Source organism: Trichechus manatus, unplaced genomic scaffold, assembly GCF_000243295.1.
Source record: "Trichechus manatus latirostris isolate Lorelei unplaced genomic scaffold, TriManLat1.0 scaffold00186, whole genome shotgun sequence".
Lineage (NCBI taxonomy): Eukaryota > Metazoa > Chordata > Mammalia > Sirenia > Trichechidae > Trichechus > Trichechus manatus.
Window position 1 is genome coordinate 2,858,051 of NW_004444122.1, and position 16,370 is coordinate 2,874,420.

General features: G+C 46.7%; 1 protein-coding gene across 3 annotated transcripts in view; it reads left to right on the plus strand.

Moving 5' to 3' along the window:
• Positions 1–16,370, plus strand: part of ARNT2 (aryl hydrocarbon receptor nuclear translocator 2) — a 166,573-nt gene that overhangs the window by 15,679 nt on the left and 134,524 nt on the right. For all 3 annotated transcript variants that reach the window (XM_004387497.1, XM_023741689.1, XM_012558800.1), the window contains one exon: positions 2,303–2,350. In XM_004387497.1, the coding sequence (XP_004387554.1) occupies positions 2,303–2,350 (48 nt within the window). The remainder of the gene's footprint in view (positions 1–2,302; positions 2,351–16,370) is intronic.

A 16,370-nucleotide genomic window follows, 5' to 3' on the forward strand; every position in this document is an offset into this window, starting at 1 on the left:
CCTCTGTGTGATGGAGCCTCAGCTGACCTGGACTAAGCTGGGGCCCTTGACCACATGGCCCACGTCTCCCTTATTCTGTTCCTGGAGGATCCTGGTAAAAAACAGAGCTGTCTTTGCTATAACCAGGTGACCAACCATTGCAGTTTTAGCACTGGAGCCCTGTATCCTGGGAATCCCCTCAGTCCTGGAAAAACCTGGACGGTTTGACACCCTAAAACCCAAAAGACTGTGCAGGCTGAGGAGGAAGAGGGCCGACTAATAAATTGCATCTTGCCGATTGACGCCTAGTTATCACACTCACATCAGTTTGAGCTAAAATGCATTTTGGAGATAAATCCACATCTCACACCCACCTGAGGTTTTGTTAAATGCAGCATGAATTCATTGGAAGTTTGAAAACGTGATTTCTTTTTCTTAACCCTGAATTGTTTTTGACAGCACAAGGATGTTAAGAAATCTTCATGTTGGCCGCAAAACCGCTATTTCCCATAATGAACACTGGGTGGCAGTGTGGCTCCGCGGCTCAGCAGAATACCAAAAGGCTTTGGTAGCACTATTTTTGGTGGTAGCTTCCTAATGTAATTTTCAGGAAGGATGAGGTGATGGCTTAGTAGTTATGCAGAATATTGACAGCACTGCTTCATTTAGAAAGTTATGTATTCAGCCCCTGTTTGTTCACACATAGACAACTCTGCCACGGCTGCTGGTGTCTGGCTTCACAAACTGCATTGTGGGGAGGACGTGTCTTTTGCCCTAGTGGTGTGTATATGGTCTTTTAACTGTTCTTTCCCTTTCTCATTGTTTTTCTTCCCCACCCCACTTGTCTTTGTGCATAGGTATTTTTGTTAAGTTAGTGTCATTTTCTCTAATTCCTTTTATTCTTTCCTTAGCAGCTAGTGCAACCTTTGTGTCTGAGGTTGTGTCCACCTTGGCAGGGAACCCCTTCAGGTCATCCTGAGCAAGGTGATGCCCAGATTAGAACTCTGGCCACACTGCACATAAAACAAAACAAAAGCAAACAAAAGATATTTTTAAGAAGAAAAAAAGTACTCCTTTGCCCCATCTGATCCCAGTCCCACAAGTTCCTCAAAAGCCTGGAGAAGCTGATTTGTCTCGTTAGGGGCCTCTTGGGTGTGCTTGTTGCAGGGATGGCTCTTTGTTCACAAGCTGGCTGTTTCCTGGTGGCCTAGGTATCCTGTCCCTTCGTAGGTTACCCACTGTTGAAGACTTGCCCTTAAAGCCTGGGGTAGGGTGGTACCCTCTCTTTGAGGCCAGCAGCACACACTCTGTTCTTATACCAAGCTGCTCAGACAAGGAGCTTCTCCTTCTGGCTGCCGGGAAGACTGGCTTCCCTTCTGCTTGAACTCTGTGAGAACTGTGTTTCACCCCATCCTTCCAGTCCCACCAAGAGTAAGAAGGCGAATGTGGGGGCTGTGAGGCATTCTTTCCCCAGGAACCTCACTCACCCTGGATGTCCAGGAGAGCCAAGACATCTGCATTACTTCTCATTTTGTTCCCCAGTGACTCTGGGTACACTTTATACCAGGTCAGCCCCATCTCTGCCCTCACATCTGCACAGGCAATATTAATTGACGTTAAGAGAGGCTTGGTTTTTTGAGAAGGGATGCTTGGGATATTAATTAAACAAGTATCTATGTAGACTTTTTGGTTTATGTTTATGTTTAGAGGCCCAGTAAGGTAGGAATCTGAATCATTATTTGGTGCATTTCAATAAGCAGACAGCCAGTTTGAGTAGTTTGTGTCCCAGACAACCATTTTCCCTCAACAACCATTTATGTAATGTCTTCTTTTCCTCATTCTTCCTTTATCACCCTCAAAACTTCCTGTCTTCAAAATTCCTTGAGATTTTGTAGTCTATTAATATACCATAGAATAAAGTAACAAAAAAAGGAAGCTCAATGTGGAGTAAATGATGTGGAGGAGAGCAGGTATCCCCCTAAGATGATGGGAGATATGGAATGTCGACTTTCCAGCACAGCCTAAGCAATCCATTGGCATCCTGTATAGGGTCCTTGGGGGGATGAGTTGATATTTAAACACTTTTGCAAAAGTTCCCAGCCATAGAATTAATGGTTCTTATACTGAAAACCTTTCCTTTTGCCTCTTCCTGTCCTGAACCCATTAAATGACTACATGGAGACATTTTGTTTAGCACTGCCAAGGGTTGGGACTGTTGGACAGCAATCTGGTTGAATAAAGCCCACCATGTGCCAGCAGCCCATGTTACCAGTTACAATGTTCTGCCTATAATCAGTGCTCACTTGTGATCTTGATTTTTCAGAATGGACTTTGATGATGAAGATGGTGAAGGTCCCAGCAAATTTTCAAGGTGAGTTGACCTTATTTTCCTTAAAGAAGCCAATAGCCAGCAATCACCTTTTTGAAATGTACTGGGATTGAATGCCCTTTGTCATTTTAAAAGCCATTGTCTAAAGTTTGACCCTCTTACTTGTCCCTCATTCTGTGTCACTATTTGGTCCAATGACAGCTAGCTGTGAACAACCCTGCAATATCCCAGTCTAGATTATCAAAAGTTAAATAATAAGTTCTTAACTCTGTTTACTTTTTAAATTAAACAGTGACTTCTGATTTTAATGGATTCATATTTAAAAGACAGACCTAGAGTTCAAGTTTAGAAAAAACTATCAAGATAAGGCCTCATTTTACACCGTGGAAAATAAGGAGAATTATGAGAAACCTGGGTGGCCCTGCTCTGAATGCAGGACATAAAACTTGATTTTGAGTTCCTAAACTGGCCCCATGACAGCAGCTTTAGCTGGGCTCTGTGAGGCTGTCCTGAGTACAGACCACCTCATAGAAAGGATGCTGAATCAGGGTGCCTGTGGTGTCGTATACATGACATACATATGGGATAAGGTGGACTCATCCGCATGGCTCTTTTGTTTTGGTAAGAAGTTTGGCAATATTGGCAGGAATGCGCAAATCATCCAGTCAGGTCTAGCAAATTCCCAGCTGCATTCAGTTCACTTATGTAAGGGCCTACCTTGACATTCATTCCATCATCTAAGCCTTCCTGAATTCTTGATTGTCAATGAACTTGAAAACCTGCCACAGGTGATGGTGTCTTTTCTCCTGTCTGCATGGTCCACAATTTACACTGACAGCCTCGGTTGTTTTTAACAAGTGTTTAGAAGAGTGAATGGCCACATCAAGCCCGGGACCCGCTGATCAACAACATAACCAGCAATACTTTGGTTTTGGTTAGGGTTCCTTTTATCCATGGGTGGCTGTGAATTAAACACGCATTCCCGTAAATCCAGGAGGAACATTCACCTTATTACTTTACAAGGATTCCCAGTCTCCAGGCCCGTAGTAAATTCCTTGTCATTAGATAAGCTCTCCTCCCTGGCAAATTTTCCTTTTGCCAGTGGCACCTGGCCTCAGCTTTGGGTGAAAGAGGAGATAGGAGATTGAGAACATTTTGATCTCTAACGACCCTGGAGTTTCTAATCAAAACAAGACGTGAGTTTCAATGACAAAAGCTTGTATTGTTTTGCCCTTGGTGCAGACAGAACCCAGCTTGCATGTCTACCCATTTCTTAGGATACATTTTTAATAGCAGGGAGCGCTTTTTTCCTGAAACTGAGCTAGCCTCGGAAATGTGGATACATATCTCCCAGTCCTAGTGTACGCTTGCCTTACACAGCCTCCCTTCATAAAGAAACAATGACTTTTGATTCCTCTTGTATCAAAATTTCCCTTCTGATAACATTCCATACCATGTTAACCCCCGGAAATGATGATTCCTGGGGTCTCAGAACATAAAGAGGAAGTGCGATGAGGAGGCACATTTGTTTGACATTGAAGATCAGTGTCAGTGATGAAATAACATTGCAGTGATTCAAAGAGCTCATTGTGTTAGGCCCAGTCATTAAGAAGCAGAAACCCTAGACCCAGGGCAACTATCTCATAAGCCTGTCAGTGAGTCGGCTTACACATAGTCAGGGTTCAAACCTAGGCTTCTGTGAACCGTGTCCTCTCCCCAACATGTTGAAAATAAGAGAGGAAGATGGGCTATGTTTCCACCATACGTTGTTATTTATAGGGTTGAGTTTGCAGGACTCCAGAGGCCGCGTTGCTCTATCACAGTTGGATAGCGATGGGCCCACCAGCTGATGGGCACACTGGAGCTGCTTAGAGTTGGAGGAGGCAACTGTCTACCCCCACCCCTCCCTCCTTGCCAGTGGCTGTGGCTGCCACCCAGGGAAGCGGGGGGAGAGTGTGCTTTGTGCATGACATGCCCTGGGGTCTCTCCTGTTACAATCAGTCAAGAAAGCCCCTCAGGTGAGGCCCTGGTGGAAATAATGGCTGAGATGTGTGCCAGCACCCAATGCAGTTGATGACTCAGTACCAGCCTGGTGCAGTGCCATGATTTCTGTCCCCTGATGTCTGTTCAGCCAGCTTCCGTTGGGTCTCCAGGGGGACCCAAATTCAAATGCCCTGCCTATCATTAGGTCTCATGTCTCAGTTTTTGATTTGAGACAAGTGGTCACAGTCACATAGGAGTAAGTCGTGGCCAGTTTGCTACCTTGTCACAGCCAGGCCCATCACACCCGGCCTCAGATTAAACAAAATAGTAGACGTGAAGCTGCCTGCTGCCGTACTGCATGCCTCCATCAGCCACAGACACGCACACACACGTGCACACAGGCTGAGGCAGGTAGGAGCTGATGGAGGGCACTGGAAGAGGCCAAGCTGTAGGTCCACCTGCAGAGGGAATAGAGTAAGGCCAGGAGCCAGGAGAAAGCGGAGGAGGCCAGAGACTGAAACTTGGAACGTTGTCAAAGAGTAGTTCTAATTTTGTGCGAGTCTTAGAGAGCTAGAAAAGTAGGAAGTTGTGGGCAAATAGTGAAAAGTTGCAACCATGGCAGAGGTTGACTGAGGTCATGGGGAGGAGGGGAAGGCATTGGAAAAGGGACTAAAAGAGACAGAAGGGTGGGCTATGTGCCGCCTCACCCATGAAGCTGTTGAAGGTGCTGGGGTGGAGGCCCCCTCTCTTTGTCGGCAGCCAATGGATGACATGATAAGGAGCCTCGAGGCTAGAGGTGATGGACATGTGAGCTACAGAGGAGGGTCTTTTTGCCAAAGAGGCAGTAAGAAGTGGGGCTGCAGAGCTGGCCTTTCTTCCCAGGCTGGGCCTGGAGAAAGCAGCCTCCGTTTGAGACCACTCAGCTTGAAGGCCATTTATCACCTATCCTACAGTGGGCGATGGTGAACTCTCCATCTCGGGGAACTCTGATTACGCACCAGAAAGCGGTCCTGGGCAGACAAACTTCCCCGACAGCTGGCAGTGGGGCCGCACCTCCTTGAAGGCCGTCAAAACAAGGCCTTTCTAATCTCATCCCTGGTAGATGGCCCTGGTGTACCTGGAGGGTCAGGTAGCACTCATCCCGCCCAGCAGAGCCTGTAACCCCACAGACCGGTTCCACATGCAGAGCAGTTCAGGCGCATGCGCCTGCTTTCACAGCCCTCTGGGTAGATAAGTTTTCTAGGGAGTACCAGGATCTCTTCTGTGCTTGCATTTGGGGTCAGCTGCCACCAGTGGGTAGTGGCGTCTTGAATATGTTTCATAGTTGGGACAGCTGACCTCCCAGAGCTGTCATCTACAGAGTTGAAGATTACACACCATACTCTTCATGTGACTTACATATATGTATGCATGTATGTGCGTGTCTGTAATATTCTCCATTAAAACAGAAGAATGGAAACATGACTCATTAAAATATTTTTTAATGTGAGATTTATAATTTAGGAACAACCAGGCATTCACTCCCAAACCTTTAGTTATCTTCGCTGCACATTATCAACCTGATTTTTGCTGTGTTCTGACTCTCTCTGTACCCCTTCCAAAAGACCCAAAAGACCATGCAAGGAATTCTCATATCTGTTACCACAGATTTGGCTCCAGTGCTTGGGGCCTTCTGAGAGAGAAGGGCATTTTCTTCCCCCATACGCCTTAAATATGTTTGCCTCCCAGGCTGACTGGGCATCCTAGCTCTGAGTCCAGGGCCAGTTAGCCTTGGTTGATGGGTTTATTAGCCTCTCCTTCACCCTTGGAAGAACAGCTCTAAGTGATCTGCCTGAGGCCCCATTAGCTGTGTGGCTCACTTGCCTGTTTCCTGGTGAGGTTATAGCCCACAAAGGCACCAGTCCAAAAGTATTCCTTATCTTTTATAGGAGTTAATGATTTGCCCTCAACTACTAACCTAAAGGTTAATGGTTCGAACCCACCCAACGGCACTAGAGAAAAGCCTGGCAAAAACCCTATGGAGCACAGTTATACTCTGTAACACATGGGGTTACCATGAGTCAGAGTCGACAGCAATGGTTGTTTTTTTTTTCTTAAGCCAGTGAACCTTTAAAGTTATCTAAAAGTAAAAATATTCACGATAATTGGAAAAGTCTCAGCAAAATTGACCTTTTAGTTTTCACCATCACCATGCCCAGTCTGATCCTTTCCTTGTGGTTTGTGTGGTTTGTGTGGTTTATGCTTGCATGCTTTTTTTTTTTTTTTTGGCTTTGTATGTCATGATGCTATTTTAGCTTTAATCTTTTGGTCTGAACTTACTGCTCTGTTTTGTTTTTAGGTATGATGATCAAAACGCTGTTGATAAGGAGAACTGTGCAAGGTAGGCGTGTTCTGCAGAGATCTGTCCCCGACAGAAAAAGAAGAGGATTGCCATTTCCCAGAATTCTTAGTCTCTGCATCTTAGCTTAGAGAGCTGGTTATTTCGTTTCTAGGTGGGAAGATGCTCAGAGTACTTCTGATGCAGAGAGGATGGCCAGGTGGGAGCAAGGATTGCCCTTTTTGTTTCACCAGATGTTGTCACTCTTCTGTTCAAAGCAGGAGGCGTCTCTGCCAGGCGTTTCTGATTTTGCAGAGTAAACACCCGAGCATTTCTGAACTTTCCATACTTTCTCCCAGCCTCGACATCCTCCGTTATTATTAACCAGGAAAGTGTGGCAGATGAATTGGGTAGAACTTGGCAAGGTGTAGCCCATGAGCAGCCAAGTAACTAGGGAGCTTAGTTTGAAAAGTTCGTGTTGTTTTAGTGGGTTAGGATTAGGGTTAGCGCTAGGGTTAGGGTTAGGGCTAGAACAAATTCTTTGTTGTACTTTAAGTGAAAGTTTACAATTCAAATTAGTTTCTCGTATAAAAATTTATACACACATTGTTATGTGACCCTAGTTGCTCTCCCAATACTGTGACAGCACACTCCTCCTTTCCTCCCTGGGTTTCCTGTGTCCATTCAACCAGCCCCGACCCTCTCTTCCTTCTCATCTCACCTCCGGACAGGAGCTGTCCATTTAGTCTCATGTATCTACTTGAGCTAAGAAGCACACTCTTCATGAGTATCATTTTATGTCCCATAGTCCAGTCTAATCCTTGTCTGAAGAGTTGGCCTCTGGAATGGTGTTAGTTTTGGGCTAACAGAGAGTCCAGGGGCCATGTCTTCCAGGGTCCCTCCGGTCTCAGTTAAAACATTAAGTCTTTCTATTAGAATTTGAGTTCTGCACCCTACTTTTCTCCTGCTCCTTCAGGGAATCTCTGTTGTATTCCCTGTCAGGGCGGTCATTGGTGGTAGCCGGGCACCATCTAGTTCTTCTGGTCTCAGGCTGATGGAGTCTCTGGTTTATGTGGTCCTTTCCGTCTCTTGGGCTAATATTTTCCTTGTGTCTTTGGTGTTCTTCATTATCCTTTGCTTCAGGTAGGTTAGGACCAATGGGTGCATCCTTAGATGGCCACTCACTAGCTTTTAAGACCCCAGACAACACTCACCAAAATGGGATGCAGGACATTTTCTTAATAAACTTTGTTATGCCAGTTGACCTAGATGTCCTCTGAAACCATGGTCCCCAGACCCCCGCCCCTGCTAAATCTGTCCCTCAAAGTGTTTGGTTACATTCAGGAAACTGGTTTAGTCCAGTTGTGCTGACTTCCTGTGGTGTGTGTTGTCCTTCCCTTCACCTAAGATAATTCTTGTCTACTATCTAGTTAGTGAATACCCGTCTCCCTCCCTCCCCACCCTCATAACCATCAAAGAATGTTTTCTTCTGTGTTTAAACCTTTTCTTGAGTTCTTATAATAGTGCTCTTATACAATGTTTGCCCTTTTGTGACTGACTGAATTCACTCAGCATAATGCGTTCCAGATTTCATCCATGTTACGAGATGTTTCACAGATTCATCCTTGTTCTTTATCATTGCGTAGTGTTCCATTGTGTGAATGTACCATAATTTGTTTAATCTGTTTGTCTGTTAATGGACACCTAGGTTGTTTCCATCTTTTTCCTCTTGTGAACAGTGCTGCAATGAACATGGGTATGCATATATCTATTCGTGTGATGGCTCTTACTTCTCTAGGATATATTCCAAGGAGTGGAATTGCTGGATCGTATGATACTTCTATTTCTAGCTTTTTAAGGAAGCACCAAATTGATTGCCAAAGTGGTTGTTCTATTTTACATTCCCACCAACAGTGTATAAGTGTTCCAGTCTCTCCGCAACCTCTCCAACATTTATTATTATGTGTTTTTTGGATTAAAACTAGCCTCGTTGGGGTGAGATGGTATCTCATTGTAGTTTTGATTTGCATTTCTCTAATGGCTAATGATCCTGAGCATTTCCTCATATGTCTGTTAGGGCTAGAACACGTCTTAATGAACTGTTTGTCAGATCGAACCAGTTGTCTGACATCATGCTGACATGGATCAGTTGATTCTTTATACGAGATGTGTTGTCCCTCGTAATAATTGACCTGCTTCATTTTTTTTTTTTTTTTAATTGTACTTCAGGTGAAGGCTTACAGAACAAATAGTTTCTCATGAAACAGTAGTACACATGTTGTTTTATGACATTGGTTAACAACCCCACAACATATCAACCCTCTAACTTGTCAGCTTTTATTTTTTGGTGAAAATACACATAGCCAAAGATACACCATTTCAACAATTTCTACATACACAGTTCAGTGACATTGACTACGCTCTTCCAATTGTGCTGTTATTCTCACTTAAGATGAAGGTTTACAGAACAAAATAGTTTCTCATTTAACAGTTACTTCAACTGTTGCCCTATGACAATGGTTAACAATCTCACAACACATCAACAATATCCTTACTCAACCTTGGGTTCCCCATCACCAGCTTCCTTGTCCCCTTCTGCCTTCTGGCCCTTGTCACTGGACTCCTGTACCTCGTTAGTCTCATTTGGTTTTACGGGACTGTCCACTCCGAGGTTGAACAGTGAACCTCGGAGGTAACTTCACCACTGAGCTAAAAGGGTGTCTGGGGGCCATACTCTCGGGGTTTCTCCAGTCTCCTTTAGGCCAGTAAATCTGGTCTTTTTTTTGTGAGTTAGAATTATGCTCTACATCCTTTTCCAGCTCTGTCCAGAACCCTCTGTTGTGATCCTGGTCAGAGGACCTGCATCATTTTTGATGCATTTTTACCTTATTCAACTACTCTACCCACCTTCCATTTTTCTCCTCACAAGATTAACCTTGCTTTGAAATGATACCAAAAAAAAAACCAAAAAAACAACCCCAAACCCATTGCTGTTGAGTCAATTCTGACTCATAGCGACCCTATAGGACAGAGTAGAACTGCCCCATAGGGTTTCCAAGGAGCACCTGGTAGATTCAAACTGCCAACCTTTTGGTTAGCAGCTGAACTCTTAACCACTATGCCACCAGGGTTTCCTGGATAACACTGGGGCTTTTTGGAGAGAGGGGAGGAAATCATTTCTAGATTTCTAAGTAGTCCTGAACTGTGTCTTTTTGGAAACTGCCAGGCATTTTCTTCCCCTCTAGTCCTGGGTCCCTGGGTGGTGCAAACAGTTCAGTGCTCAGTTACTAACTTAAAGGTTGGCAGTTCAAACCCATCCAGGAGCACTATGCAAGAAAGGCCTGGTGATCTGCATCTGTTAAGATCACAGCCAAGAAAACCCTATGGAGCAGTTCTACTTGAATCAACTCTACAGTAACGGGTTTGGTTTTGGTGTTTTAGGTCTTAAATACTTTTGCCTCTCAGGCTCCCTGGGTGTTCTAGCTCTGAATCTAGGACCAGTTAGCACTCTGCTGAGGAAAGACAGTGAGAGAGACACAACAGGTATTGAGTAGTACTGGTTCGTGTCCTGGCTTGGCCACTTACAACAAGCTGCGTGACCTTAGATGAGTGATTGTGCCTCTCTGAGCCGCAGGTTCTTCATCCGTAAAGAGAGGAGATATTTCTTTACAGAGTGGTTGTGAGGATCTAATGTAGTGATACCTGTGCAATGACTTGATGAGCAGCAAGGTGCCATATAAACATGGAGGATGTGTGTCCCACTGGGGACAGGCATTATCAGATACCCTAGGTCTGGGACCCATCTTTGGAGGATCTGGGCTTCCTCACACTCCTTCTCCCTAAGTTTAGGGTGAGCCTTGTTTTCAGCCTAGGCATGGCAGGAAACCATGCCCTGGTTAGCTTCTGGGAAGCGGGTACCTGCCTTCTTCCCAAAGAGAGAACACCCTTTGCCCTTTCTGGAGAAGACTCAGAAGCCAGAGAAGCTGCTGAACTGGACATGCGTCTGGGGGTCTCCTCAATCTGGGGCTCCACAGGATGGCTTTGCTCTGCCTGGCATGCTATCACAACACCCTGACCTGCTGCCCAAGAACAGCTGGCCAGGACTTGAGGGACATTCCCCAAAAGCACTGAAAGATTTGCTCTTCCATCCTGAGTGTCAGGGAGGGCCAGGGCCGCCTTGCATGCAGAACCGCACCAGAGGCTGCTGACAGCTGGAGAAGGACTCTTGTAGCCCCCCAAGGACTCTTGTAGCTGTCACTCTTGGTCTGGATGGTTCCCCCAGCCTAACTCTGCAGGCCACGTGGCCTGCGCCTCTGCAAAGGGCAGTAGGGTGAGAAAGGGATTAAGGCTTCTTTTGCATAAGAAGTCGTGAAGCCCTTTACCAAATCAGGAATTGCACGCAAGAAGCCTTGTCCGTTTATCCAGTCATTCAGGTCAGGCACAGCTGGGTGAATTGTCCAAGAGCAGAGGTGACTGCTGTGTGAGTTACGAGAAGGAAAAAGCTCCTGGCGACCAGTCCTCCAGTCCTAACGCCATCTGGGGTAGTGAGCACGCAGCTCACCCCACGCGGGGCTTGTCCCCAAACCTGCTGCTTCGTGAGCGTATCCAAGTGGAGGGAGAGCCATTGGGCTGGTTTGCCGTGGGTCTGTCCTTGAAACCGCAGTGGTCCAACAGGTGGCGTGCGTATCGGGAGGTAGAAGTGGAAGCTGAACTGTTGTAGAGAAGCGAGGTATCAATGCTAAATGCAGCAGGGCCACTCTGCAAACAGCCCCTGCCCCCGCTGGCTGCTAAGTCAGCAGTAATACTGTTTCAAGTGCTGCTGGCTTTTCAGATTTGGACCATAACAGTGTAGGCAGCCAGGCTACACATAGGACCTGGATTTGTCTCTGATGGTGTACGGTGTTGATGACTGCTGCCTGCAGGTGCACACAGCCAGTACCCTTGACATCAGCAAGGAGACACAACAAAAAATACTTATGATTGCTGTGTGCCTCCTCCTGCCTAAGCCTGTGGCGGACTGTTCAGTGTCTCAGGACCGTTGCATTCCTGGCTGTTTCCCTGAGACTTCTGCTTGGGTCTCGGCTTAAACACCATCCTCCAGGGACGTCTCCCTGCTTCCCCATGTCCCCCTCACACCACTCATCCTCTAGAGCATTTAGTACAGTGGGGACAGTGGGGGCATCAGTGTGTCACGCCTTGCTCACTCTTTGTTCCCCTGCTTGTCTGTGAGCTGTCTGTCTGTCTACAGCCCACCCCCAGCACACAGCATAGTGCCTCCCGGATCCTGCGGTGCCCCAGGAGTCTTGGGTCTGCAGCGAGCAGACAGTCCCCCAGCATGGAGCCGTCTCACTCAGTCTGCCTGTGCCGGGTCTGTGGTTCCCTTCCCAGAGGAGATGGGGGAACCTACGGCCACCAGCAGAGGTTAAGGATGATCTTTCTTGAGATTTTGTGAAACTCTTTTTTTCTTTTTAATCAAGACAGACTTATACCTCACTGTTCTGGTGAAACTGAGGAGGTCCGCTTTGGAGAGACTTAGAAAAGAAAGCAAAGTCAGCGGGCAGTTGCACCTCTTCTTTCTTTACCCTTAATTTCCACAGTTCTGTCCCGAGGCCTGAATCTGGGTCCTCCTGGGCCAGCAGAGGCTTCTTTGAAGCTGAGGGCTCCGCCTGCCTCCCCAGGGGTCTTTCCTGGAGAGCCCCTGGGCCTGCTCCCTATAGGGGCTATTTCTTTATTGATGCTGCTCAGCTCCCAGCAAGTGTGTAGGGCTCAGGCAACTCACAGCTCCCCACACCCAACCCCTGCAGCTCCTCCAAGCAGACCCTAGATCCCCCTCACCTGTGAAGGAGATGGCCTTGGCCCAGCACACCTTGTCCTGGAATGATGTCCAATTTTATCAAGACTTTTTTCCCCCTCCCCCCATCCCCATGAAGTCTTCAAAATGAGTCAATCAATCAGTGTCTCTCTCTAGACAGACACACAAAGCCGCATATTTTATAAGCTCAACAGCTGCGGTACCTTGTTTATCAAATCTTGTTGCTAGATAACTGGCAGCTGTCTGTCATTTTGACGTTCTGCCGCTAACACTTCAGTCCTGGTTCATAAAATGGCCTGGTTAGTGAACCCAGTCGGGTTTTAAACAGCTCCTCTACCATCATCGTCTTCATGCCCCGCATCCCCTAAGTGGGGTTCATCGAGCACTGTCACTGTGAGGAAATTGCTTTAGATTTCTGTTTAAGAACCTCACAAAGATGTTTTTCCCCAGAAATGTTTATAAAACAAGACTGTCTGTGTCAATATGGTACAAGCTCTCTTGGAAAGTAGGATCAAAAGCAGGTTTGCTTCTGGCCCAGTCCTGGAGCGGTTGCCGTGGTTAAGTAGCTGAGAGGTTTGAACCTGCCTCTGTAGGGTTGGGGTGCCATTGAAGGACGCACTTTAAGGCAAGGGTCGGATTTGCATTTTTAGAGACACTAGTGTAGCTACAACATGAAGACTGACCTGGAGGGAGATGGGCCTGGAGACAGGTGACTGCAGGTGGCCATGAGCAGTGAGGTGCAGTGTGGTGACAGCTACAGTGGGCAGGGGTGTGGAGAAGGTGGAAGAGACTCCAGAGATATTTACAAGAGATTTGACACAAAGATAAGTTTGAGGAGAAAAGGCAATTTGGAGAGTGCTAAAATGAAGATTGGAGCCCTTGTGGCGTGGTGGTTAAGAGCTCGGCTGCTAACCAAAAGGTCAGCAGTTGGAATCCACTAGCCACTCCTTGGAAACCCTAGGGGGAAGTTCTACCCTGTCCTGTAGGGTCGCTACTGGTTTGGTTTTTTTTTTTTTTTCCTTTGAGGGGGGCGAGGAGGTTGAAGTGAAGATAAGTAGGAGTGGACAGGGTATTCTTGTGATGCTGGGAGGAGTTGAGTAGCTGAATGTTTGTTGGAATCTAGTGGGAGGAAGTAGGTGGGGCCTGATTAGGAAGATCCTAAAAGGCTGAGGAATTCAGACTCCAGGTGGTGGGAGGGAGCGGCCTAAGGCAGTTGCTTGGAGCAGGAGTTGAGAGGAAAGCCTGTCCTCCAGTGTTCTGGGCAGGAGGAGTGGGCAGGGTGGTGGGGTGGAGACGCAAGCTTCTACCCCTGCGTGATGAGTGTCCACAAGTGAGCACTTGAGCAGCCCAGCATTTTATGCATACCTTCACCCTACCTGGTCTGCCTGATGCGGTGCAGGCAGCGAGGGGGGGCACTCACCTCAGAGAGCTCACTCAGGCCTTTCCTGATGCCGCCTTCTGTGACAGGTTATTATAGTGATAGGTGCGGGAGTCCCTGATGACAGACCTGATTCAGGGTGTGCTGCCACCGTTTACTTACCTGCCTGTGGAATTGTGGAGAGAGAGGCAAGGAGCTCATCTGCCTCTCCTGGGAAAGGATTCCTGCATCTGCCATGGAATCCAGGAATCCTGAACGAAATCCGCCGTTTGTCATCACTGTCCCACCCTCTCTGTAATTGCTCACGCCTTTCTCTGGTTGGAAACCCTGGTAGCATAGTGGTTAAGTGCTATGGCTGCTAACCAAAAGGTCAGCAGTTGGAATCCACGAGGCCCTCTTTGGAAACCCTACGGAGCAGTTCTACTCAGTCCTTTAGGATCGCTATGAATCGGAATCAGCTCAACACTAACGGGTTTGGTTTGGTTTTTTGGTTTTCTCTGGTTATGGTCGTTCTCCCCCAGTAAACAGCCATGCCCAGTTACCTGAAAGCTGGTGTCTTTGCCCTGTGGAGCAGTAGCATCTCTGCTATTTCCTGTATGTCTCTTTAGGCCAGTGAGTCAGTCCTGAGGGGTATCACTGTGGCTAGGGCAGGAGGACTATCCTCAGGACTCTCCTTGCTGGGCTAAGCCTCCAGGCCTCTGCCATCAAACAAGACTCACCCACCTCCAAACCCCTCCCCAGAAGCCAGCCACAGGCGCTGGGAAGATCAGGGCCCTGTTGTCAGCCTGGTCACCATCACAGCTGTCTCTTTGTGATCTGACAACAAGCATCACCTCCAAGCCTCTGCCCGCCCTCCACGTGGGCCTGTCTCTTCACTGCCCTCAGAGGCTTGCTTCCAGGCCTCCCTTTGCTCATACTGTTCCTCTTCCCAGAAGATACTTCCTTTAGGTTCTCCCTGCTCCTTTGCCTCTTCAGCCCCTGTACCCCCACCCAGGACCACTTCTTCCCCTTATCTCTTATGGCGGGTGGTGTTTACTTTCTGTGTGCTTTTCGGACCATTTAATCATATCCTTTTTTAATTAATTTATTTATTCTTGGTGGCAATATACGCAACCAAACATCCATCCATCCACAGTTTCTACACACACGGTTCAGTGACATTACATCACATTCCGTCACCGTTCTCAGTGTCTCTACTGTATTGTTTCATCATCATTAATTTAGACTCTCCGCCCCTTAAAGTTCTCATCTGTGCTTTAGATTAACTGTTGTCAGTTTGAACTCATATAGATACTTCTTTATAAAAGCGCAATGTTCAAGGCAAACATTCTTTGTTAACTGAGCTAAACTGTTGCTTAGTTTAACAATGGCATCATGGGATAATTTTGATTCAAGGTTTAAAGATTATTTCGGGGCAGAAGATTCAGGGGTCCCCCAGTCTCCATGGATCCAGTAAGTCTGGTTTCCATGTGAATTTGAAGTTCTGTTCCACGATTTTCCTCCTTTTGATCAGGATCCATCTATTGGGTCCTTAATCAAAATGTTCAGCAGTGGTATCCAGGCACCATCCATTTCTTCTGGTCTCATGGCAAAGGAGGTAGTAGTTCATAAAGGCAACTAGACCTGCAGTCCACTTCCTTGGAGGATTTAATCATATTCTGTCTTTCGTTTCTACTGTGCCAGGGATATGTTTTATTTTCTTACTTGAACCCCTACTGCTGAAGGAGAGGAATTAGGCATTACTTGTTGCCTCTGCCACCCTCCTCCCCTCAGGTGCCTGGCTCAGTGCTCTTGTATAGAAGGTGCTCATTCGATGGCCTAGGTCAGCTCCCCACAGTGACCACAACCCCAATCTTACTTCCCCTGAAGGTTTTCATGTTCACAGAGGGCCTTAGCATGTGTGCCTTCATGTAATTAGGCATGACTGGCAAGTCTGCTCCCCAGATGCGGGAGGATGAGGTGTTAAGCCGAATTAACATGTGCATTGTTGGAGGCAGCCTTGCCTGAGCTCGTTCCTTTCTCGCTAGTAGTATGGCTCGCATTCTTTGAGCACCGATGAAACCCTAAATCCTACAACAGACACAGGGTGTGCTTTTATCATTCTTTTATCCCAAGTAATAGCTTTGCCCTAGTGCTGTTGAACTGGGTCAGCTGTTACTCTCTGTACAAGCCTAAAGGTAATAACCCGAGATGGAAACATTCTACCATGCCTTCTGCCAGTTTTTCATCTTAACACATCACAGAGATTGATTTCCGTAATTCCTTGCAGTGGTTTTTTTCCTTCCCTCAAATTGGCTCTTTGTTGTTTCATAAGCCAAGAGTGCACCTGTTCTGTTACTATGCTGCAGAAAATGTGTTGGGCTTAGAACAAAGGCATGTTCATAACTTTATGTGAAGTAAATTTGTGGCATTACAGTCTGCTTAGTGACACAAGAATAGCAAGGCTCTATGATGCTTCTTATTATAGGGTCAATGTACACCACATATTCAAGCAGGCAGTAACTACATTCAGTGTGTGTATGTATGTATGTATGCATGCACGCGTGTGTGTGCGTATATATATGTATGTGTG